This window comes from Miniopterus natalensis, chromosome 4 (assembly GCF_054644295.1).
Source record: "Miniopterus natalensis isolate mMinNat1 chromosome 4, mMinNat1.hap1, whole genome shotgun sequence".
In the NCBI taxonomy this organism is placed as follows: domain Eukaryota; kingdom Metazoa; phylum Chordata; class Mammalia; order Chiroptera; family Miniopteridae; genus Miniopterus; species Miniopterus natalensis.
This window is the reverse complement of record NC_142084.1, coordinates 17,391,696-17,418,717: the sequence shown is the minus strand read 5'-3', so window position 1 is coordinate 17,418,717 and position 27,022 is coordinate 17,391,696. Positions and strand designations below refer to the sequence as shown.

Here is a 27,022-nt window from a genome sequence, read left to right as displayed (position 1 = left end):
TGGTATCCACCTTTTCAAGAACCTTACTTCTTACCTGCCCCCTCTCCTGAATTTTCCACCTGTCCGTGTGTACTAGACCATCAGCATTTACACACAGTATCCAGTTTCTGCCACATGGATGAGCTTTGAAAACATTATGCTAAGTGAAGGAAACCAAACAGAAAAATCACATATTGTATAACTCCATTTATATGAAATATCCAGAACAGGTAAATCCATTAAGACAGAAAAGAGTTTGGTGGTTGCCAAGAGACAGGAAGAGGAACGGGGAATAACTCCTTAATGAGTATGGGCTTTCCCTTTGGGGTGATGAAATTGTTTTGAAACTCGAGGTGGTGATTGTGAATGTCACCGCTCACTTCAAAATGATTAACTTGATATTATGTGAATTTCACTTCAATTTTTAAAAAGACATAAAAAAATGAAAAACTTCCCTACATCCCTTCTGATTAATATCTTTTCTCATTCCCTTTCCTTTTTCTTGTACTGAGAAACTTCTCAAGGTTTGTCTACACTGGAATGTACCTCCTCACCTCCCACTCACTCCCCAGCCCACTCCACTCTACTCCCACCCAGGGATGGCCACAGTGCTTCTTACTCATCTCATGAGATTTCGTGGCAGCACCTGACACAAGAGATCAGTGTCTCAATCCTAAAGTACTCTGCCCTGAGCTCCTTGAGACTGCACACCTCTGACGGCCTCCTACCACTAGAGGCTTTCTCTCCACAGGTTCCTTTGCCAGCTTATCCTCTTCTACCTGCCTGTAAGAGTGGAAATTTCTCAGACATCAATGCGTGGCTCTCTTCTGGGGCTCATCTCACACACACTCACACACACACACACACACACACACACACACACACACACAGGAATGCACAGAAAGAACTAGAAAGATCTACTAGATAAATATATTGCGAAGTCTATATATTAAAATGGTGTGGTAACTGGCACATGAATGACAGAATTAGCAACGAACGAGGAAAAACAATTCAAAAATAGACTCAATTGCATATGGAAATTTAGTACACAATAAGGATAGCATCTCAAATCTATGGGAAAAGGACAGACTTTTTAATAAGCATTGTTGGGATAATTTAACAGACATATGGAAAAAAGATAAAATTAACTCCATACCTTATGCCTATATATCAGGAAAAATTCCAAACAAACCATACTTAATGTAAAAATTAAGCTATACGAATACCAGAAGAAAACATAGGTAAATTCCTCTGTAACCTGGGAGTAGTGAATAACTTTTCTAATTATGATTCAAATACAAAAGTAATAACAAAATATTAATAAATTTGATTATGTAAAATAAATTTATAAAAATTTTAAATGCATGGAAAATATCATAAGCAAGTAAAAAGACAAATGACAAACTGGGGGGAAATTTGCAACTTAACATTATAGACAAAGTGTTAATATCCCTAATATAGAAAGAGCTTTTAAAAATAAAGAAGAAAAAGACCAACAACCCTATAGAAAAAAGAACTGAAAATACAAACAGTTTACAAAAGTATATATACAATGCCCCTTAGCCATATAAAAAGATGCTCAACTTTGAACATGAGAAAAGTAAAACAAAACTACAGTAGGAAACCATTTTTCACTATCTGCAGGTGAGACTTTGAGGAAAACAGGCACTTGCATACAAAGCTGATGGAAATGCAAAATGGTGCAACCCCTAATGAAAGAAATTTGGCGGCATCTAATAAACTTATAACTGCATTTATCTTTGACCCAGAAATCTGGCTCCTGGGAATTAATTCCAAAGACCTGTTAGCTACAACCTGAATGATCCTGAAAACAGATGCTTCCCCAGAGCCTCCAAAAAGGAACACAACCTGATGACACCATAATATCAACCTATGAGACCCTCAGCAGAACACCCAGCTAACCAGTACCTAGACTTCTGACCTATACACACTGTGAGACCAAGTCTGTGGTAATTTGTTACAAAGCTATAATTTGTAATGTGACCCTGAAGATGGGGAAAAGGGTTTACACTATGGCTCAGAGATGGGAATAGGTCACCTGTGTCAGAAATCAGGCCATCTAGTTTGGCTGGAGCAGCAGACAGGCAGAACTCAGGACTTAGAACACCTAAGGTTTTTGAGGCCAGCTTTCCTGCCTGACCATCTAATGAGGGTGGCAGACTGAAGGTTAGGAAGATCAAGGAGGGAAAGCTCCTGGCAGGATGTATTGCTGGTAAAGAGCATATGATCACTGAGATTTCAGATTTACACTCAAGAATCTGTAAGTACTTTGGTTTATTTTTTTCTTTCCTGGACACTCAGACTTCAAACTGGATGGCCTTGAAAAACGTAGCCCATTATTTGGTACAAATTTCTCCTTTGTAAATTTTCCTTTTATATGTCTATTTCTGCAGATAACTGAACCCAACTGTGATATCTGAATAGTTTTAAGAAAGCACATTCTGCTCCACTTGCAAAGGGAGGGAACCCTTAGCCTCTTCTTTAAGACAGGCAAAATGGAAGGGGATGCAAGATGCTCTGCTTATTTGTCTCCAAAATGAATCTAGCGCTAGGCCGAGACCCAATTCCTATGCCCAGCAGGGAGCAAGCCTTTGTTCAGAGAGCACCACAGGTGTGATGGGCACAGCACCAAAGACAGAAAGCAAAACTGCTGCATCTTTGGGCTCAAACAAGGGAAATCTGAAAACAACAGGAGATGAGTGTCAGGCACAGGGAAGTATCTTTTATCTTACAGTTTTGTTGTTCCTGATGACTTGTTCAGGCCTCAAATCAGCATGACTCCATTATTTGGGAAGTGTGTTCATTGGAGGCTTTAGATATATTATGAGATAAATCAAGTTCCAACACAGGAAAAAGCAGGTGCTGCCCACAGTCCTCCAGAGCTCAGTCAGACTCATCTCTCTTCCAACATTCCCCCACTTCTTGCACCTGAAGGGGTGCTGACAATACAATTCTCCATCCAAAACCATCTCCATAAAAGTATCAGAGGAACCCAAGGACTTCCTGGAATGGGCACTGAGTGTGGAAGAGGTTGGTCCTACATGATGTTCAATGGAAGTCCTCAAATCTCTCTTTCCATCTCTTGCCCATTATCATCCACACATTTTCCTAAAATATTTTTAAATTCATACTTTTAACCACACATTTACTCATTGTGTGAAGTAGGTTTTCTTTAGTTTGTCTTATGAGGTCAAGTAGTGTTGTCAGGTTCTACTGACCAGAATTGGTTGAACCAGTCCACATTCCCATTACCTTCACCCGTCAAGTTTTTAGTGTTCGATACATATTCGTGATTAAATAAATTTTCCTTCACTGGTTTTACTTGTCCAGATCAAAGGGCCCCATGCTTCCCTCACTGCCATCACATCCACATATATTCCACATCTGTCATGCTGACCCAGCCAGTCCTGGATCACAGGTTTAAACATGGGGGGAGAGGGTGAAAGGAGGAAGGTTTCTCTCATTAACCAACCCCCACCTTCAGGAGGAATGACTTCTGCCAGCATAGTAGTAAATGATGCCATTTACTTGTTCTTCCAACTGGTGGGTGAACATATTAGAAGTGTACACCCACCTCTGATATGATTCTCATTTCCATGTGAGCTAAAGTAGAAAAGAAACAAGTGTCATTTCCCCTAATGGAACGGGAAACCACTGAAAATCTCAGAAGAAAAAGGAAGGCCCAAACACAAAATCCTCATGCTACTTAGGGACAAAAGGGTAAAATAGAGGAATTCATTCTTTTAAAAAATATATGTTTATATTGGTTTTAGAGAGAGAGGAAGGGGGGAAGAGAGAGAGAGAGAGAAACATCAATCAGCTGCCTCCTGCACACACCCCGGGGAGACTAAACAAGAAACCTGGGCATGTGCCCTGACAAGGAATTGAACCAGCAACCTTTTGGTGCACTGGACAACACTTAAGCAAACTGAGCGACACTGATCAGGTTGAGGAATTCATTCACTGATAACTACTTATTGAACACCGGCTATAAACTAAACACAGTTCCGGGCCCTGAAGATCCAGATGTGAGCAAAACAGATCAAAATCCCTATTCTCTCAGCATTTACACTGTAGCGTAGAAACAGATGCTAAGCAACATTAGTAAAATATATAGTATTAAATAAGTAAGTGCTAAGGAGAAAAATGATTCAGGAAAGGGATATGAGATGTTAAGGAGGGAAAAGGCTTTTTTCAGACAGTGGCCAGGGAAGGCCTTATTTGAGATCACTTTTTTTTTTTTTTTAATAATTTTTGATTTACAGAAAACTTACAATGATAGTACTGAGAGTTCTAAGAATTCCTGTACACCTCTCACCAGTTTCAGTACCATTAACATTATCATCTTATATTACTGTGGTACATTTGTCAATATTAAGAAACCAAGATTGATAATTGTTAGCAACTAAACTCCAGACTCCAAGCATCACCATTTTTTCCATTAATGTTCTCTTTCTGTTCCAGCATACAATTCAGAATACCACACTGCATTTGGATATCATCTTCTCTGGTCTACAATAATTGCTTGGTCTTTCCTTGTTTTACACGGCCATGATAGTTTGAGGAGTAATGGTCAGGTATTTTGTAAAATGTCCTTCAATATGGATTTGTCTGATTTTTTTTTTCCTCATGATGACACTGGCGTTACTGGTTTCTGAGGAAGAAGTCCACAAAGGTGAGTAACCCTTGTTCTCACATCCTATGCTTACTGGGTTTCTCCATTGTAAAGTTACTATTTTGCCCTTTCCATAAACTATTCTTTTCTTTTTTAAAGATTTTTTTTATTGATTTTGAGAGAGAAAGGAAGGGGGAGGGGGAGGGAGAGACAGAGAGAAACATCGATGTGAAAGTGAAACATCCATCAACTGCCTCCTACACTACTCCCTACCGGGGATCAACCCCGAAACCTGGGCATGTGCCTTGACAGGGAATCGAACCAGCAACCTTTCAGTACATGGGACAATGCCCAACCAACTGAGCCACACCGGGCAGGGCTCCATAACCTATTCTTTAGAAGTGAGCACTAAGTCCAGACCACACTCAAAAGATTTATGCCCCACCTCCTGGAGGAGGGGGAGCATCTATATATAATATTGCAATATTTCTATAAGAGAGGTTTATCTTTTCTTTGTTTATCCATTCATTTAATCATTTGTTTATATGAATTCAGGCTTATGTATATTTATTTTATACTTTGAGTTATAATCCAATACTACATGACTGATTTTGTTGCTTAAATTACTCCAGCTTTGGCCATTGGAAGAAAAGATCACTTCTGCATAAAGACCTAAGAGACATGAGGATGCTAGCCACCAGCCTATCTAGGAGAAGAGCACTCTAGGTCCCAGTGTGTGAGGGCCTGGTGCGTTCAGGGAACATGAGGGTGGACAAGATAGTAGAAGAAAGGGAATGTGAGTGAAAGTAGTAGGAGATAAAATGACAAAGGTAATGGTGAGCCATATCATAGGGCTGTTTAGGCCATGGAAGGGACTTTATTACTTTATAGGAGAAGGAAAGCCAAAGGTTATTTTGTACGCATGACAAAAGCATCACTCTAGCTGCTGTGTTGATAACTGTAGGTGATAAAGGCAGAAGGAGGAAGGTCAGTTAGGAGCATACTACAATAATTCAGGTGAAAGATAATGGTGGTCATAGGGGTAATGAGAAGTGGTCAGTTTCTGGATATATTCTGAAGATAGAGCTATAAGATTTAATGGCAGATAGAATGTGGGTGTTAGAGGAAAAAAAGGAGTCAAAAATGGCTATGAGGATTTTGGCTTCAGTAACTGAAAGGAGAGAGTTGCCATTCATTGAGATGAGGAAGGTTATAGGAGCTCAGTTTTAGACAGTAAGTTTGAGATTCCTATTAAATATCCACATAGAAGTATCTCATCTATCTATCTATGAGAAGTATCTCAGATAGACAGATGGGTCTGGAGTTCAGAGAAATATAGCCTGGAGATTAAAAATAAAATATGGCCACCATCAGCATACAGATAAAATGTAAAGCCATTAGGCTAGATGAGATCACCAAGAACATAAGTGTAGACAGAGAAAAGTAGAGGTCCAAAGACTAAGCCTGGAGACACTCTCACTAACAGAAATCAAGACCTTACCTGCCCTTTTAATCAGAGACAAATTAGCAAGCTTTTTCCCATCTGCCAGTACCTAATAATGCTCTGCAGTCCATAACTTTCAGGTCTCTCAGTATGCAACCTTAACTCTCACTCACCTCTCTGAAATTCCCACCCATAATCTGCTCCTGTGCTGCTGTGCAACTGGTCTTCACAGTAAGACAGTCATCATTGCCACCATCCCTTTGCAAGCTATTCTTCTCACTTGGAAAACCCTTCCTACTCTACCTCATCAAATGCCAGCTTTTTATACAAGCACCAACTAGTGTCCTGTCTTCTGAGTTTTGTCTAACTATTCTGACCCATAATGAATGATCTTCCTCTCCAAAGCAGCCAATCTCTGAATCTTTGTAACATTTGTGTGGCTAGTTAACTTCACCTCTATATAGCTCTTATTTATATGTACTACAGCTTCCTTTAAGAAGAACAACAGCATCTCAGCCTTTTATATTCCCCTAACAACCTGGCACAAGTACCTACCATATAGCAAATGCTCAATAAATGTGTGTGGATTGTTTTATGTCAAGTCCATTATCCAATCACTCAGTAAGTTCCTTGAGAGTAGGGATCTGTTTTGTATATTCCCTTATCTGCCACTGGGTTAGACACAGGGGGGCAGGCACTCAACATCTGCTTACCATTAAAGAGGCTGATGACGCCCTAGCTGGTTTGGTTCAGTGGTTAGAGCGTCGGCCCAGCAATTGAAGGGTCCCGGGTTCCATTCCGGACAAGGGCACATACTTTGGTTGCAGGCTCAGCGCTGGTTGGGGTGCATGCGGGAGGCAGCCAGTCGATGTCTCTCTCTCATATATCTGTCTCTGTCTCTGTCTCTCTCTCTCCCCCCCCCCTTCCACTCTCTATGAAAAAGCAATGGAAAAGACACTCTTGGATGAGGATTAAAAAAAAAAAAAAAAAGAGGTTAATGACAATGTCCCTGTCCCTGGGGATCCGACAGTCTTGGCACAAAACAATGAGAATGCGTGTTCTGTGCTTGATACCCAGTCTCCCCTGGAGCCAGCTATTTCCTGGTCAAGAGAGAAGCACCCAGGAATCACAGAGAGAGGAAATCCCAGGCCATCTGATATGTGATGCAGAACAGGTATGAGAGACACTCAAAACCATGGTGTTATTGTAACAGCCCAGACAAGATGCTGTCCCAGCCAAGACGCTGGGCAAAAGAATCATAAAAGATGAGCACTTCCTGGGCAAATCTCTTCTAAGAACATAGTCAGAGAGCACATAAAATATATACATATATAAGGATGTCCACTGTAGAATTATTTATAACAATGAAAAGGTAGAAACCACCGAAATGTAGAACAGTAATAATCAATTAAGCATAATTTAGTATATTCATACAATTGATAAAGGCCAGGACCTGGAAAATGTTCACTGTATACATAGTTATGTGCTAGGGGCTCTAGCTTTCAAAAGTGCAAAATGTAGCTCCCAGTTTCTAAAGGGAAAGTATTGGCCTCAAATACTGCGTACAGAATGACAGTACCTCTGTAAAAACAGCTGGAAGAAGGTAAGTCATAACGTTATCTTTACATCTGGATAGTGGAATATGGGTGGCTTTGTTGTTGTTTCCCTTTGTGCTTTTCTGTGTTTTCCAAGTTTTCTGCTTTGAAAACATTACTTTGTCAGCAGGCAAAAAAAAAAATAATTTAAGAGCCAAATTCTCAACTCTCTAAGCATCTGACTGCTGCAAAGCTCCTAATTCTGTTGTAAAATGCAAAAATCATAAGCCTAAAGCGTTTCTGTCACCCACACACCTAAGACAGAAAGAAAACCAGTGAAACTATAAGATGAACAGCTTCTTGAAGGAAGGATCCTATTTTGTTGATCTTTGGTTTCCCACCCCAGAGTTCTCAGCACCCTGTAAGGCATATATTTAAGTGCTCAGTAAACATGAAAGGGAAGGAGGTAGTGTGGTGAACTTATAAGGCACAAATGCCACCAACACAATGACTTCACCCGACCCCATGCTATTCCCTCCACCCCATCCCAGGCACAGTCCCTTCCTTTCCTATCTCTAGGCATTGCACAGGCCAGCCAAGCAGCTCTTAGAACAGACAAACCGCTGACTCTCGGCACCACAGCATTCATCTTTTGCTTTTTTCCCCCTTTCCTTTCTCCCTCCTCTTAAAAGGTGATCTTGCCTTTCAGCTAGTACAATGTGCTGCACTGAACCTGCATGCCAGTCAGTCTGCAGAGAATCACTGAGAGAATGAATTTGAATAATAAAAGCCAGAACAAAGCAATACCCTGGAGAGAGACTTGGTGTTGTACCTTCAATTTAGAACCTCATTTCAGTGGCTAATGCAGTCGTTGGAGACATTAGCCTAATTTTTACCAGGAGAGTCCTGCAACACAGCAGTACTAAACATGGGCACAGAGGATCCTGCTCATCTCAGAGACAAAGTGTGGAGAATGAAATTAGCAGCACTGCATTTATGGCGCAGAGAAAAGCAAACCCACACTCCCTTCCCCCAATTTATCAACAACCATGTTTAAAATGAAAAAACACAGGAATGTATGTGGGAGTCAGCACAGGCATGAAGTTCAAGGGAAGCCAAGACCCCTGAAGAGGCCTCCACGGGGCACTTACGGATGATTGGAAAGTTAATTTCAAAGGACATCCAATAAATGCAGCCCTACAACTGATCTTGTTATTGCTAAGCCCTATATGCTGCAGGCGTGGGAAGGCATCAGAATCTGCCAGCGGGTCAGCTCAGTAAGGCCCGAGATGGGGAGACAAGCCCACAAAAATCAGACTAGAAGGGAGAGGCTCAGCTACAGACACACGTACATGGACTCGGGATGGGGAGGCTATTTCTAAAACAAGAGCTTTCCCATTGGCTAGGCTAAAGAGAAGCCACATCTGGTCTGGTCCAAACTTGTCTTGCCCGTCCGGGTGTGGCTCAGCGGTTGAGCATCGACCTGGGATCCAGGCGATCGGGGTTCGATTCCCAGTCAGGGCACATGCCCGGGTTGCGGGCTCAATCAATGACTCTCTCATCATTGATGTTTCTATCTCTCTCTCTCTCTCTCCCTCTCCTTTCCTCTCACTGAAATCAATATATATTAAAAAAAAAAATTAGCAAACTTGCCTTAAGTCTCTCTCCATGTAGTCAGTATCCTTGTTGCAGGAGCCAAGTAGCTCAGGACCCTTTGCTTTCCTGTGGCTGTGTAGCTACATGAAGAAGGGAACAGGGGCCTGAGAGGCAGCAATGATAACTCTGGGGAGCAGTCTCCACGGGGCTCACCCCTCCCTCCTAGGCTGTAGTGGGCGCAGCATGGGTCTCCCTAGATGGCCAGGCTGAGGAAGGGACTCTCTCTTGTTCTAACAGGGTGGAGGGTCAGCAGCTCTCTCTCTGCCCCTAGAGATTTCTTATTGTTTCTGGTCTCCCAAGTCCCATTCTGCCCTCCACTCTGTTATCTTAGGTTCTTTTGACTTATCTAGGGATAGGTAGGAAGAAGACAAAGTTTAACCAAGTCTTCAAAACCAAGGATTTTCTAGAACCCAATGTTCCTTTTTCCTTCCCCTCCTCCACCAGAAGGCAAAAGGGAGCCCACTGTCACCAGTAACTCACTCGTAACAGCATCATGGCTTCCCCAGCACTATCCTGGAAGCCTCAATGACTTCAGTCAACACTCTAATGACAGACACAAAGACATGTGTTCATCCAGACACGTGAGTAGAGGGATGGGACTGCCTACCTTCTCACTCAAAATGGATTCCTATGTGCTTAAGGTCAAGGCACTCTGCTATGTTCTCACTGTACTCAACACAGTGGTAGGCACACAGCAAGCACGCAAACACCCCAGGACTTGAATTCTTCTCATAGGTCTATGAGGTCCCTGGACTATGAGTGACAGTTCCCTATACCTCACAGATTCTAAAGGATAGCCCTATAAGGAGGAGCAGGGGTTGCTTGGAAGGAAAAGAAGAAGAGATGAGAAGCTGAACACCCCAGACTCCATCCAAGAGGTATATACGAGGAGGCGAGCAGTGCAGGGATAGGGAGGCATAACATGCTTTTCATACACATAGCCTGCCTGCCAAAATTTACTGCATGGCAGGAATCCTAGATCTGCGGGTGAGCACTGAGTCATATTATGAATTTCCTTTTTCTAAGCAGCATGTGCAAAAACTCCTCCATCTCAGGAAAGGAAGGTGGGGAAGAGGGGGGCAATATGCGGAGAAGGTGGTAGTCTGCGATTGGAAGCACAGATTTCATTCTAATACTAGAGCAGCCTCCTAAAATGACAAAGGGTCCATTCTGGAAGAAGCTAGAAGGGCTAGACTGTGACTTTGGGTAGAGTTAAAATACCGCTGCCATGAAACTGTATCATCTCAGTCTTGATAATTTTCCTATAAGAAACAAGTCCTATAACTATAAATCAACCTCTCACTGCAATTTAGAAATCTATCCAAATAAATTTTAAAAAATCAGCTATTATCAGAAACACTAAATGCTAGACACTAGAAGCTGAGCTCTAGCATAATTAGGGGAGATTCTGAATGGTACCCTGAGGCAGACCATATAAGAACAGGGTAGAGGGATGGAGGGGGCGGGGGGATGGAGGGGGAGAGAGTAACCAAAGAATTTATGTGCATATATACACAACCCAAGGACACGGACAATGGTGGGGAGAGTGACTGGGGAGGGGGAAGGAACGGGGGGGGGGGAATGGGTCATTGGGGAGAAAAAGGGACATCTGTAATACTTTAAACAAAAATAAAAATTATAAAAAAAAAGAAAAAAAATAAAGGAGTTATATACACTTAGAAAGCTCATTTAGGGAATAGGCTGTGCATAATGTATGCAGGCCCGAGAGTGCAGACACTCCCGACAGCCAGCTCAAAGGCAGGCTGTGAGCCGAGAAACCAGCAGATGGCTGTCCCAGTGGCAACTGTGCACGCTCCAATGGCCACCTCCTCCAGTCCACCCTTAAGCAGAGGCTTATGCTCCCACAAGAGGTGAGGTTGGACCAGCAGATATTACCCCCAAAGAACAGTGCTTTTACCTAGGGAAAGTAAACATTTCCATCAGAAGGCAGAAGCAATTTCTCTCTGTGCAGGGAAAAGGAGCCGTAAACATAAAGTTGCTCATTCAAAAGAGACAGATGATCTCCACAAGCAAGCAGTGCCAAACTGTCTGTAAAGAGTCTGCACATCCATCAGCACAAGTGGCTGGTGGGGGGGGGGGGAGCAGGAGCATGGAAAGCCCCCTTAAGGTGCAGGACTCTCTGGCCTCAGGCCACTTGTTATTTGATTGAACAGAAGCCCCAGAAGAGTAGAAGCTTTCCACTGGGACTCTAGCCTGAACAAAGATGCAGCAAAGGTGTGATTTGAAGCAGTCTCTCTCTCCCCTAGCCCCAGTGCTCCCAATCCTCCCAATCCATACCCAAAGTCTGTCCACTTCAAGCCTTTGCATTCGCAAGCCTTCAAAGGTAGTTTGCTGTTCAATCTTGAGCCAAACACTTCTGCCTCACACCACCATTCCCCTCCATTTCTTTTTTTGTCATGTGTGACTAAAAGAGAAATGACAGTTCACAAGTCTTATGCCTAAAATAACCTATAGAGAAATACGGTTTATGAACACCCCGTAATATAGTACATAATTCAGAGCCCAGCCATTTGTCACACTATTGAGTAATCCACACATATCCCAGGGGTCTGACAATAAAATTTGTAAATCAATACCTAAAAGCAGTATACCTCAGTCATTGAGTTAGAATACAAAGAACATGTTTTAGCATTGATTTTTTTTTTAACTTAGAAAATATGGCCTTCCAAGGGTAAATACTTGTAAGGGAGTTGTGTGCTGGAATGAAAGACTTTATACTTTCCAGACTCCTCTCGCAGTTGACTTTAATGCAAAAATAAAAACTCCAAGATTTCACATTGTCCCAATGATAATGGCTTTCGTCTACAAACCCCACTATTAGCATGACAGAGATAGCCACATCAGTCATAAGAAAAGCACATGTACCTTCTGCACCCAAAAAGAACAAGCAAAATACCTGCTTTGTGCAAGAGCAAGGCACTTAAAATAGGAAAGAAAATGATAAATTATTGCAGAGCTGGGTTTGAACTGCTTTTTCTTTCTTCTGGATGATCAAACAATGAGTATGAGCATAAGAACAGGCATCATGATCCACAAACATATTGCCATAGTGATTGGTGCTTAGATAGAGGGATAAAACAGACAGAATTCATTTATATTCCAAGAACAGAAACAAGTGCCCTGATCATTCAGCCCTGCCAAATGACTGGTCTCCTCCCCAGTCCCTCTTTGGCACCAGAGCAGGATCAGATCTGGGTGTGTGTCTGAGTAGTTATCTGAGTAGTTATCCCAGAACTGACCTCTAGTCAGGATGCAGCAGTTACGCAGGGGGTAAAGAGGCACGCATTAGGGTCCCTTAGTAAGAGCCCACCAACACAGGAGGTGAGACAGAGGCAGGCGTGATCTGCTGTACATGGCTCCACCCTGGTTAGTTTCTCCTTTACCTAACAGATCACTTGGATATTCACTTAATTTTTTATAACTTTTTATCTTAAATAATTTTTGACTTAGAGAAAAGATGAGAAAAGAGAAAAGACTCCAGAGTTCCCATATGCTCTTCACCCAGTTTGCCCTGTTACTAATATCTTATGTAACCATAAAAAAATTATTAAAACTAAGAAATTAACATTGGTACAACAGTAGTAACTAAACTAAAGACTTTATTTGGATTTCACCAGTTTTTCTTTTTGTATTCCTTTTTCTGTTCCAGAGTATAACCTAGGATACCACACTGCATTTAGCTGTCAGGTCTCCTTAGTCTCCTCCAATCTGTGATAGCTCCTCTGTCTTTGTCTTTCTTGATTTGGACATCTTGAAGAGTACTGGTCATTTTTTAGATCTTACCTCAATTTAGGTTTGTCTGATATCTGCTCATTGTTACTACAACAGAAACAACAGAAGCTAACATTTACTGAGCTATAACTATGCACCTGGCATTAGAGTAAACACTTCATATGCTTACCTTATATACTACACAAAACAACCCTTTGAGGTATTATTACTATCCCTATATTACATTAGATGATATTTCATTAAGGATATTTCATTAAACCTTAGTGGAATTAAGTAACTCACCTAAGGCTACCCACCTGTAAAAGGCAGAGCTGAGTTGTGAACCTGGGTAGACTGGCTCTACAACACTCTATTGTCTGTATTGTCAAGTCACTGCGACAACAGCCAGATGCCAAAATACAGCCTGGATTCTACCATCAATCCCCTCTCTGAAGGACATGCCTCTTTGAAGAAAGGGCATTCTAGGATTTTGTCTTTTTTCCAAAGAAGACAAACTAATCCACTTTAATTTCTAAATTCTACCTATACAACTATAAATTTCTTTCTCTTAACAAGAAATGCCTTCCTGGCCTAAGGACAAAGAAGACGCCATTGTTCTCCCAAGATCTCCCTCCCAATTAGTACCAGGCAGATGGGACATATATGAGCATGCAGGTATGCTCAACTCAAGAGAACTGTCTTCCAAGGAAGTTGCAAGTATATTGAGACATTGTGGTCACAGAAGAAGAAAGAAAAAAAAAAAGAGAGAGGAAAAGGGGAGGGGAGAGGGATGGAGGGAAGGAGGGAAGGGGGGAAGGAGGGAAGGAGGGAAGGGGGGAAGGAGGGAAGGGAGGAAGGAGGGAAGGGGGGAAGGAGGGAAGGGGGGGAAGGGGAAGGGGAGGGAAGGAAAGGATGCACCCTTCTGAGGTTGTTTCATTTCCATGTCATGCCCAGAAGTGTCCAATGATAGGCAACACAAGCTGGTACCACCTCTTCAGCATTAGGCTCTGGCAAAGTTGAGACATAACCCATTCATGGGGGAGGGGGCATGTCAAGGGACCCGGCTGTGAGAAACACGCAAGGAAGAACTCCAGCTGCACTCCAGGATTTGTTTTTAATGCTTATGACTTTAGATCACTCAGTTCCACAGACTTGATTTTTCCCAGATCTCTTCTCTGGCAATGCTAATGTGCTTTTCTTCGCATTCTAACTGATCAGCAAAATACGTGGCTGAAAGGATTGGCTTGAAAGTAATTTCTCTGATGTTGGCAGAACTGAGAAAATATTCCCCCAGCTATATACCCCCACGTCTGTCCATACCTGCCACCTGCCACTCAGCTGCAGGTAGAGGCCATTACAGCAAGGGAGGAAAGAAGGCAAGAGGGCGGACAGCAAGGGAGAAGAGCTGAGAGCATAAAAATGAGGAAGAAAGGAGAAAAACAGAAAGAGCAAGACAGCAAGAGAGAAAGTACATTCCGTTCAAACTGAGTCACTAGAGAACCAAGACTTTCACTGAAAGGCAAAAGCAGTGTTAGATGATGCTAGCAAATAGGTGAAAAGACTCAGCTCTCCTTTGATTTGTTTTCTCTTGCTTCTCCCCATTTCCCTTCACACACCCCCAAGTGTACCCCCAACCCCATCACTAAGATGGACTCCCGTAAATCAAACATTCATCAGGCTACCCCTATTACTGCCAGCTTTGTGCAAGAAAAAGCTCCTTCCCTTTGAAATCTACCATTCTATGCCTAACTCCAAGGTATCCTCAGCGATCCATTCTGATCAAATACTGGAGGTTAAAACGCTAATGGTATTTAGAGAACAATTCTTCCAGCCTCTCCATCTGCAGCCTAACCCAGTGGGAATCTAAAGCCAGTTTATAGCCCTCAAATTACATGGCACACAAGGCTACTTACTGCACTCTGTTTAGGGAAATCTGGATCTATCCCTGAGACCCCTAAGGTCTAATCTAGGAAATGAAGATAGGGCAGCTTGAATAATTCTGCATCCTCTTAAATAATTTCCCCCCCCAAATTCACAGTATTTTGTTCCCACCTAGACCTCAAATAATACTGCTTTCAATTAGTGATCCTGCAGTTTCTATTTTCAGAAGAAAGGCAATCCTAGGAAAAGCAATGGGATCTGAGGCCCCTTCACTGACCAACCATGAGCTCCAAAAGAGGCCTTTATGGAACACCTTGAAGCCCCTTAAATGATGTACACAAAGCACCAACCACAAGGGGCTTTCTCCAAAAATGCTAATTTTCCTCCCTGCTCCAACAGCTAGACTACAGTTCCTGGGCCCTAGTCTGCCTCAGTCATTCTTGGCCATGAAATACTAGACAACCTCTTCAACCTCTGTCCAAAAGCCTGACTTGGCAAAACAAGGATAAGAATAAAGATTAACAAGGTGATGTTTATGCAACTTTTAGGAGGCTGCTAGAGTGGGAGACAGAAAGAGTTTTCTTTTTTCCCTAGGCAAAAAACACACAAACAAAAACCTTTACAAATACACCATATTACTATTCTATAAAAACTCACCTCCGCCCAGATAAACTAATTATGGCCACATATAATCAAATCTGAAAACTTTTTAATCCAAAGAAATGGTTCTCTCCTTTCAAACAACTGCATTACACAAAACAGAAACAGACTATTCTGGAATTAAAGAAATTAAAATACAACTCAATCTTTGTTTGCCCAAATCAACATATTTATAGGAAATAAGGCAAGATCAACAACCTATTAGTTTATGAATAATAAAAAAACAAAACCCTAACATGAACAGAAATACAATCAGCCTGATTAGAACACAAGCAAAAAAAAGCTTACAAAAGAACCCCTGCACACAAGCTCTGATTCATTCAGGTTCTTTTCAGACCTACCTAGATTAGTGGCCAGTGGGGTAACACCCCCTCCGTGACCTTGGGCATTGCCAGGGGCCTCCAAGAGTCTTGATGTTACCTGTTTCAGAAGAGGGAAGGTTGGAGCACGTTCATAGGAGTTTCCAGTAAAGTTCTCAGCTTGTCCCATAGGCCAGACAGACAAAAGGCACCCTTATCAACCCCAAAGACAATCCCTTAATGATCTGTCCATCATTCCTCACACTCCAGCTATCCGTTGTCCAGGGCTCAGCTTGCTCTAGAAAGCTACCAAACCCACCACCAAGTCAGAATGTCAGATGTCAACCGGGCCCTCCTGATGCTGGGCAATGATTAGTTTTAGGCTCTTGATTGTCTAAGCACCACCTCACAGGGGTTCTTCCTAACCTCTCTATTCCTCAAGCACCCAATCGAATCTTTCTTTCTCAACCAAGGTAGAAGCCCCAGAAAACGAAGGACATCTAATGGAAGCTTCCTTAATTTCCCTCTATCTCTCTCCCACTTTCCCTTGTTTGCTTCTAGCCTCTACTTCTAATTTCTAAGGCTCATCATATTCACAAGCCCAAGACTTTCCATCTGCCACCTAAACAACTTTGCCTCATCAATGATCTCCTCTCTGGGATTTCAAATCTGTCAACACTTGTTCCTTTCCCTTCTGCCTTCCAACATACACAAAAGCTCTCTCTACTCAGCTTCAATGACCCTGCTCTGGGAAATCTTTCCTTCAAGCCCCTCCTCTTTGTTCTCACAGAGCTATATTCCTGTTTGGGGATCCTCCTATACCATAAGCCCACACAGGCAAGCCTCTGTCAGCTCCCACCATGGTATCTCCTGAATCAAGCACTATACCTGAAACATTATAGGAGTTCAACAAATGTAATATGAAATAAGTTTTTTGATGTTGCTATCTCTAAAATTACCATTTTAGTTCTCTCCACTATTCTCAAGCCCAGTAGTTTATATCATCTTTCTTTATTTCATCTCCCATTTATAGCACAGCCCCTGAATGAACTCAACTACTCACTCAGAGCTAACACTTTCACATCTTTAGATCTACTATCTTGTCAGTTCTCCTTATACTCCCATCACTGCCTATACTTCCCACCACCACCATCCCATTATTCCCCTACAGATCCTGCCTCTCCAACCAGGTACATATATTCTCACTTCTGTGTCTTTATTCATGGCATTCCCCTCCACTCATGTTTCCTGCCTGTCCTCTTCTCTACCTACTCAAATATTATCGCTTCTTAAGTTACTGGTTAGTTCCTACCTCCAGTATTGTGACAAACTAAGAATGGAGAAAAGGGCCTCTCATTCCAGCTCCAGGCCAGCTCTTGAGAGCTACTCTCAGCCCTGGTTAGTCCCAACCTTGGAGATAGCTCAGACAGTCTTAGCCAGCAGGGTGAGGTCAGTATTAGAGAAAGAAGGGAAGTCAGGGCTGTGCAGATTGTCTGAACTAAAGCCAAGACCTGGTTTTGAGGATTGGAACTGATTTTGATGGCTAGTTTTCCATTATTCCTACTCCAGACTAAGTTTTTCATTTCAGCCACTTTGGGCATCCGATCTTTGAGAGCTAAGGCTGTGCCACTCTGCTAAACACTTTTTATTCAACCTCAGAGAGAACAGGTGGACGGAGGAAGCAGAGGAAGAAGAGGATAGGGGCCCAGGGTGAGCATTAAGCATACAAATACTTTATTAGAGAGCAGACGGCCAACAGCTGTTCTCCATTATCACTCAAGTCCACAGATTGCAAACTGGACCCTGGCCTGCTCCATCTTCACAATGAAGGCCAAAGCCCAGGCAGAGATGCTCAGGTGCCAGCATAGAGCCCAGCCAGTGAGTCTCAAAGTGGCCTCAGCCTTGGTAGAGGCTGCCCTGGCCTCCACCTGTTCCCCAAGGGGTGTGTGGGATTTGGCAGCTACAGGGCAGTGGTTAGCCATCCTGGGAAACTCCACATATGGGAAATGAGATCTCTCTGAAATGAAAAGATCTAAACTGTCATGGGTCCTTCATATATTCCATCCTTTTGTCTCCCAGTACAGGGTATTGGAGCCTCAGAAATTGCTCCTACCGACCTCAAGAGGCCTGGCATCCTGCTAAGTCCCGAGAAGTTCCCCTAACTCCAAGGAGCAAAGGCGATGCTCAGAGCAGAAAATGCTGAACAAAGGCTGGGGAGGTGGCAATAATGGGGAAAATGGCCAGAAGTATAAGAGGAGAGGAACAAACAAAGTTCGTGGGGAATCCCCAGGAGACTTGAAAGGCTTCAAAGTTGAGGAAGAAAGCATTGTGCAGAAGGAGAATGCACCAAAGGTAAGCTCTGTTGAATGCCTCATCCTAAAAAGTTGCTGAAGTCAGCAACTTGTGTTCAAGAGAGAAGACAGACTACTCCACAGCACACAAAAAACATGTTGTTTCCTCTATCCAGCTCCTGCTCCACTTTTCCAGCACTGCATTTGGGCCAGAGTAAAAGATCATTCAACAGAGGCCCCATCCTATACTGTTCCCTCAGGCCATTACCACCTGGTGGCAGCCAGACTATGGGAGAAAGGGAAGGTCAAGTGCCTCCCAACCACAGAGTGGGGAAGGGGGCAGAAAGCACTGGGAACTTTGCCCCTTAGTACTACCTCGATTGCAGCCTGTGATATAATAAAATATATATCTGATCTTCATCCCTGGCTCCTGGCACAGAGTTCCTAAAACCCTTGGAATTTCCTAAGTGATATCTTTTTTATTCCCAAGTTGATGCCAATGAGATGACTCTTGATGAGAGGACTTTAGATAACTTTAGGATGGGAGCTGATCACCAGAAAGACCAAGTTATGATTAGAAGGTTGGAACTTTTAGCCCCATCCCCCTACCTCCCAGGAGGGGAAGTGGGGGCTAGAGATTAAGTTCAATCACCAATGGCCAATGGTTTAATCAATCATGCCTAGATAATGAAACTTCCATAAAAGCTCCTAAACAATAAGATGAGAGAGCTTCTAGGCTGGTGAACACACAGAAGTGCTAGGAGAGTGGTGGGCACAGAGAGGGCATGGAAGTTAGGAACCCCTTCCCCCATATCTTACTCTATGCATCTCTTCCATTTGGCTGTTCCTGAGTCATACCCTTTACAACAAACCAGTAAATATAAGTAAAGTGTTTTCGTGAGTTCTGCAAGCTGTTGTAGCGAATTGTCAACTCTGAGAAAGAAGTTGGGGGAACCCCTAATTTATAGCTGGTTAATAGAAAAAGTACAAGTGACCTGGAACTTGTGACACATCTGAATTAGAGGCAGGGGCACTTAGCCATTAAACTGTGGGATCTGACACTAAGTCCAGGTAGACAGTATCAGAAGTGGAGTGAACTGTTGGACACCCAGTTGGTGTTGGAGGATTGGAGAATCACACAGCCCCATCCAAGCTGCAAGGGGCCAAAGGCCTCACAGAGGCAAGTGCTCCTTCAGACAGATGTCCAGCGTCTGCAGGAAATCAGACTCCTCTTAAATACTTGAAACAGAGTAGTTGGTCTACTATAAATGAGGTTTTTAAAATTCAATTCCCTCTCATTGCTCGTGCAGATCTGAAATGATCTGACCAGATGGCTGGTGCTCTATAATTCTTGGATTGCTCTCATCAGTTGATGATTTGGATTTTTTTCCCCTTTTTTATTTAACCCCCTCACATGAATGTGTTCCTGCAGAGACTTCCTGCGTGTTCCCATCAAATGGGTTCTTTGTGCTAATGCTAATGTTTCAGAGGCTCTTGCAGCCTCCTGGAAGTCAGCTCAGGTCAGTAAGGAACCCCAGGTTTGAGCTTCCCTAAGCCCACACAGGGCCAACATGCAGCAACTGGCTAATGGGCAGGACAAGGGAGCCTTTTGCTCAGGCTGTATTGTCACCTCCACTTCTCCTTCAGGTCCCCAAGAAAAGGGAGGCAGCAAAAATATTTTTTTTCAAATGACAACTATAGCCATGTATTGAATATTTCCTGTGCCAAGCCCTGTGTGAAACATTTTACACATGTTAATCTTGTTTCAGTTTCACATCATCTTTGTGAAGTAGATATTTTCATCCCTATTTTCAGAGGAGGAAACTAAGGTTCAAAGATTCTAATTAACCTGACCAAGACCACACAGCTCAAATAGAGAACTAAAGGTGGGGTTGGAGGTTTAACATCATAAAAGTTGACTCACTGCTCCACAGAGATCTCAGGGGTAGAGAAAGAAAGCCCTTGCCTCCCCATTGCCCTCCCATGTGCCCTTACTGAGCACAAGACACTTCCACCAAAACAGCCAAAAATGCTTTGGTGCCTTTTTCTGTCTCTGTATCCTCTGTGAGACTATGAGCTGCTGGAAGACAGGGGTCATATGCCGTTTGCTACCCAAAGAGACAGTATAGCATAGTGGCTAGGAGCTCAAGCTTAGGGTCAGACAAAGCTAGGTTTGACTCTGACTCTACCACTTATTGGTCATTTGGCTAAGTCAGTTCTCTCTGATTCAGTTTTGTCTATAAAAATGAGGGCAGTGCCCGGCCAGGCATGGCTCAGCAGTTGAGCATCAACCTAGGATCCAGGAGATCGAAGTTTAATTCCCAGTCCGGGTTGTGGGCTCAATCCCCAGTCAGGGGTGTGCAGGAGGCAGCCAATCAGTGACTCTCTCATCATTGATGTTTCTCTCTCTCTCTCTCTCCCCGCACTTTCCTCTCTCTGAAATCAATAAAGATATATTAAAAAAAATAGTAATAAGGGTAATTATAGCACCTGCCCTCAAAGAATGCCTGGCATAGTTGATGCTCAGTCAAGGTGATTTATTATCTGTATCTCCAGCTACCAGTACAGTGCCTGGCACAAAACAGGATCTCAGAAAATGCCCAGGGAGCACAAGCCCCACTATATATGGCTGTGACCAGCTTTCATAATAACAAGTGCACAGGCATAAAGTCCTGGGTTGTAGGGGGCCTCAGCCCCAGGACAAATTCCTGAGTTCCCTGCCCAGAACCCACAGGACCTGCCAGCAAACAGCTTTCCTCTGCTTGCTTGTGAACAGACGATGCTGAATCCACATTCAAACGCTTGCTGTGCTTCCATAAGGTGAGACAGACCCCAAAATAAACCAGGAGAGAGAGGAAGAGAGACAAGAAAACCACTTCCAGGAACAAGTGGCTCACAGTGAAGATGCTGACAGTAATAACAGAGGCAGGCATACTTCAGGAGAGTGACCTGTAGCTGCTCCAGAGCTGAATGGCTGGGGCCCAATTCCCACCTGGCCTGGTGGGAAGACCCATGAGATCATGGGCTGGTCCCCTGGTATTCTAACACATGACTGTAAATCTGCCTTCAAATGAGCCCTGGCCATATACCCTAGTATCCCCTCCTTGGAGTCCTGAAGACAACAAAGCTGAGGTCCTCCCTTCAGAGACCTGATGGAGACAGAAGGTACTGAACTAGGGTCAACATAAACTAGCCACTTTGCCATTTTCTTAAGTCCCCAAAAGATACACTACCATCTTCCTGTGCCATGTCCCTGACTCTGGCAGGAAATGCTGTGCTAACCCCTTCTGTTCCCTCTCCTTCTGTGGAAGGAGAGAGGGAGAGCATTTCATGACCATAGAAGTCTCTTTCTCACCAGAAGTTCCCTTCTCCATCTATGGCCAGAAAGAACAGGAAGACTACAATGTACCCTCACTGGCATCCAATTCCACAATAAAGTTGAAAAGGTGGCACTAATGGAAAAATTACCATTTGAAATCAGAACTGCCTTGCACTGAGTGATGTCTTCAAGTCAAGAACCCTCACAACAGCCTCTGTAGCAGATTGGGCAGGACATTTCCCCCACGTCACCAATGGGGAAACTGAAGGCAAAAGAATTCGGTAACCTGCCCAAGATCCCCTAAGTAGCAAAGCTAGGATTTGAACTTCTGTCTAAAGTCAGTCCTCTTAACAACTAAATACTACCTCACCCTTTATCCACCCATCAAACAAGTTGCCAGGACTGGCTACATTCCTTTAACCTTTAGGCAGCTATGTTGGAAACTCCCAGGCAGCATTTAGAATGTGGTGAGTTAAATACTATATACTCTGATTAAAGGCAAGTGCCAGCTATCCACACAGACCACTAAGAGGTCAATTCCCTACCAACAGACATACATGCAAAACCTTTTCAATATACACACAGAACACCTCAATCCTATATCAGGGCCTAAGAGAGTCTTGTCTACCTCCATTTGTCGGACTTCCCAGCACCAGGCTCAGAATAACACTCTTAAGATGGGGCAGACATGACTGAAACCAGAGTTGCTTTGCCCCCTGGGCCATGGGGCCTAAGTGTCTGTGTTCAACCACAACACACCAGCCTTCGAGACAGAATCTAGGGAATTTGGGGCAGAAGAATTTACAAGGGGCTCTTGGAAAACTAGAAAACAGAGGGAAATGTCAATGGGGAATCAAGCTAAATATAAAAATCAATGCTCCACTCTAATTCTCCAGGAGGCACTGAGAGCCCTCAGCCTGCCCTTGTCATATATGCTCTGGTTCTCCCTCCCCAAGGCTACAGAGGAGCCTCTTTGTTTAGCCATTAACAGCAGCACCACTGGCCAGAAGGCTGGGCAAAGACCCTGGGTCAGAACTTTCAGGCTTGCTCTGCAATGTAGATCAGGGCCTTGAAGGCTGCCACAAAAACAGAGAGGGAAGGAGTGGGGTCACAAGACATTGATCTCCATCTGCTCCAGGCACTTGCCCGGTTTGAAGTGGTACAAGCAATTTTAACCACATCAAACCAGTAGATGCGGCTCTGGTCTTCTACTCCCCACCCCTGAAATCTCCTCTAGTTTTAGTCTTCAAGGACCAAGGAGCTCAGTTCTCAGGGAAGCTAGGGGAGAGCAGACAGATGCAGTACCTCTGTTCCTAAAACCTTCCTCTACTAACACCATTAGTTCCTACTTGGCTTCCTTGGTACTTCACCACTCTTCTGTGGCAGCAACTACCTCTATGCAAGCCCAGCAAGAGTGATATTACTACCAGAAAGCTGGCTGGCACAGCAAACTGCTGTCCCTGCCAGCATAGCAGCAATGGAGGCAGGAAAGATAGGTGATGAATGTCAGCAAGGAGCTGATGCAACTACACTGTGGCAGCTGCCAAGGCTTGCCATCCACCTTGCCACAATACAGAATGCAAACAGCCTACTCCTCAGAACAGGACCTAGTGTCACTATAGTGGGACAAGGACAGCTGGGACTAGAAGGACAAGTGAGAGGAAGGTAGGTCCAGACTCTGGGGTCAATGACATAGGACAAGTTAGTTGAATAACATAAGTCAAGTTACATAATCTCTCTGAGCCTCAATGTTTTAATAGGAAAATAAAGATAATGACAGGTCCCATTATGTGAAGATTGAACAAGCTTATACACATGAAGCACCCAACCCAGTACCTGAATATGATAGGTACAATTACTAGTTACTTTCATTATTATTATTGTTATTATGATTTTTTAATCTTCACCTAAGGACATTATCATTGATTTTTAGAGGGGGAGGGAGGGAAAGGCAGAGAGAAGGAGAAAGGGAAACCATCAATGTGAGAAAAATTGACTGGCTGCCTCCAGTATGTGCCCTGACAGGAGCCAGGGATCAAGCTTGCAACCTAGGTATGTGCCCTGAAGGGGAATCAAACTCGTGACATTTCAGAGTACAGGACAATGCTCCAACCAACTGAGCCACACCAGCCAGGGCTTTCATTATTATTTTAAGCCCTGGGCCTGGGCTCAGAAAAGGGTTAGAAAGTTGTTCCTTCTGAGGATGCCCCATTTAAAAACCAGGCCAGAATCAGCCCCCGTTTCTTGGCACAGGTTCTTTTAGCAAAAGAACACTCCTGCCCTGCACTAGTGATCAGGACTCTCCTGTGAACAATATTTCAGCAGCACTGAGCCGAGCAGAAGAGCTCAAAATAGCATTTGCAGAGCGAGGCACATGTCACTGCCTCTCCTGTGCTTCAGAAGTGCAAGGAAAGAAAGTTTTCAATCACTTGCTCAGAAAGCTTGGCGACCTACCACCTGCCTTCCTTCCAGGGCACTCAAAGGCTAAAATCTTTGTTTTGCTGGAAAATGAAGGTCCCTGAGCCCTGCAGCAGCAGTCACCACTCTGATGGACCACATAGTTTCCCTCCAGTGGGCCAAAGAGTGGCTGCTCCTTCAAAGAAGCCCTGTGGGAAAAAAGGGCATATGCGATTTGAATTTAGAGTGTGTTTCATGAGGACAAGGCTGGGCTTGGTACCTGGCCGAAGGACCTGCCACTCATGGCTCGGGTGAAACACCTCCAGGATCTCGGGGTCCAGCTCCTCCTCTGTTGTTTCCTTTCTCTCTGTTTCTTTCGTCGTGCTCTTCTCTGGATTGGTCAGTGCAAACTCCTTCAGAGAAAAAAACAACACAGAGCATGACAGACCATAGCTAAACACCAGGCAAGTAGAAAGTAAATGGCCTGGGGTGGTACTCTTTCTCCTCTATGCTCCTCTTCCCCTCCCCAGCCATGTTTGGACCTTTCACGAGGTTAGCCTCAGAAGCAATGTAAGTGAGGCAATATGGTTAAATGAACATGGCATGTGTTGTATGTATACAGCACTTTTGTACATGCACACAGAAAAAGTCCACAAAGCTCTATAATATCTCCAGGGAGTTAAGGGAACATACTGGAACAGGGGCTGGCAAAAAGAGACAATAAGAGCCTTTTGCTTTTTACTTGATATACTGCTATATCAAGTAAAATGATGTTTAAAATTCATACCTATTACTCTTACAACTTAAATATATATTTATAAAAAGAAACAACACGTATGAATGAAGATAAGGCCTCAGATGGGCACCCCAGGTGCACAAAAGCTGGTAAACTGGCAGCTGAGGCCCAAATGATTCCTAACCAGCCTAGTATGGCACAGTAAGGACCTGGCAATTCCCCAGGATGCCTATGGAGTATAAATGATCACTTGGGACATTCCAACCCATGTGTAAGGGGCACAAGTGGGAAGCTGGAATCCCAGCCGGGCTGAGGGAGGAAGAAGCCCAGGTTGGAAACCTCTTCCTAAAACCTGTTTCCTTCCATCCCATGGAGAGCATTGGAAGATTAATAAGATAGTATCAGTGGAGCACTATGAGCTCAGGAGACAAAGATGCAAGATAAATACAAAGTATTATTCATTTTGCTCCTTCCCAGACTTCCTGTCCCATTTTTAAACCTGTTCATGCATAAAAGCAGTAAGGCCTCGGGAAATTGGAACCAGAGGGTTCCAGAGCTCTGGGAAATTACATTTGGGAGGGCAAGGAGGAACCTACACTAGCACACGGGGTTGTTATTCAGCCTTCCCACCTCCCCCCTGATCATTTTTCCTTCCAATTCTTCCACTAATAATAGTAAGTATATTTCATGGATTCCTCCTATGAACACAAACCTGTGCTATACTTTACATAGATCTCATTTTGGTTCCCAACAATGCTAACCCTGAATTGGGAGGTAATAATGCATCTCTCAAGCAGTGCCCCAGCTCCAGATATGCATACCCACCTACCTGGCTCCCTCAGGTCTGATCTTCAATTAACTGTCAGAGGAAAGGTTAAGGTGTTAAGGTTTGGTGATAACAATGTAAAGCCCCTCCAAGGATTTTTCATTTTAACAAAAAATAAAGGCATGAAATTCAGACGGCAGGATTTCAGATCTTGTTAAGAACTGGTAAGGAAACTATCTTAGGCAAGAAGAGGCTCTCAAATGTCATAAGTAATGAGGCACTGACTATAGCATAATAGTTAAGAACTCAAGCTCTGCACCAGATCATCTAAAGTCCAAATCCCAGTTTCTTGTGACTCCAGGAAAGTTACTTAACTTTCTAAGCATTAGTTTCCACATTTGTGAAGTAAAAATAATAACGTCAAGCTCATACATCAGATGAAACATTTACCTTGTAAATCACTAACCTTGTGTACACAGTGGCTGGTACTCTTATTACTTGTAAAGGCAGTCATAGTTTCCAGGTTAGATGAGTCTGTACTCTGATATCCAACAGAGACTACACAATATGGCACCATTTAGGCACGTCAGGCCTGGTCCCACAAACCCCTCCTACCCCTTCAACTTGAAGTTTGCACAAATCTGAGCTCAAAAGAAAACTAGGAACAGAAGAGAATATGTGCTTGTGACACTAAAGAGCAGACAGACAGGCAGGCAGAAAGCACCCTACATTATGACGGCATGGACATCAAACTTCCAACAGCCGAGTTTCTGAGTACAGGCTCTGGGTCAGTCTCTTTCACCAATGCACCTCTCCATGCCTAGCACAGGGCTTATCTTGTAATCAAAGAACAAAAGAAGGAAGGAACGCCCCCCCCCCCTTGCCCTCCCACAGGCAGGTATGTCTTTTGGATGCCTTAGACTGAGGCAAGCCCAAAGTAGCTGAGTCTTCTGGAAGCCAGGTACTAGCCACACATTCCAGAACAAAGACCATTTTGTCCATTAAGTACCCAGAGCCTACATACTCCAGGGCCCAGTCATGCTGGTCAGCCTCTGCCTGAAGCACCATACACACTAGAGTCTAGGCCCTGGGACTAGGTAAACATTAATAAAAATTTACCTCAGAGGTATGTAGGTCAGATGCCTCCCAGGGCCAGGCAGGGATGGATGTAAATGACTGTGGTGGGCCAGGTGTGAAGCAACAGGGAGAAGTGGGATGAGAAAACTGGAGCCCTCCTGCCTTGACTAAAAATGCAACTGCTACTCAGCTGGTCCACCACTGCCATGAAGGCATTCAACTTGAAAACAGAAAACCAGATTTGTATGTGAAATTTTCTTATTTTTAGAACACTAACAGAACCAAACTAAACATCTATAAGATTTAAATTACAACTCTTGCTTTAGTGTATTTATTAGCCAGGTAACTCCTGGCAGTTGTGGCTATAAACAAAGAAACCAAATTGTCATCATCAAGAGAAGCAAGCAGAAAAAGGCAAGAGGAGTGGTGATGATGAGAATATTGCAGAAAGCCCTTCAAAATTGAGGCAGGGCGAGTAAAGGCTGTGAAAGCCTTTTTTTCTAGATTTTTAAATAAGATTATCAGAATAGGTTCAAGGAGGAGGATTAGGAGCAGGGTGAAACACTGAGCCACCGCTTCAAGCCTTATTCCTAAGGCCAAACACCTGCAACAAC

General features: G+C 43.5%; 1 protein-coding gene across 3 annotated transcripts in view; it reads right to left on the bottom strand.

The window, feature by feature from the left end:
- Nucleotides 1-27,022, bottom strand: part of SIL1 (SIL1 nucleotide exchange factor) — a 252,983-nt gene that overhangs the window by 116,794 nt on the left and 109,167 nt on the right. For all 3 annotated transcript variants that reach the window (XM_087816342.1, XM_087816343.1, XM_016203791.2), the window contains exon 3: nt 24,110-24,242. In XM_087816342.1, coding sequence (XP_087672468.1) covers nt 24,110-24,242 — 133 coding nt within the window. The remainder of the gene's footprint in view (nt 1-24,109; nt 24,243-27,022) is intronic.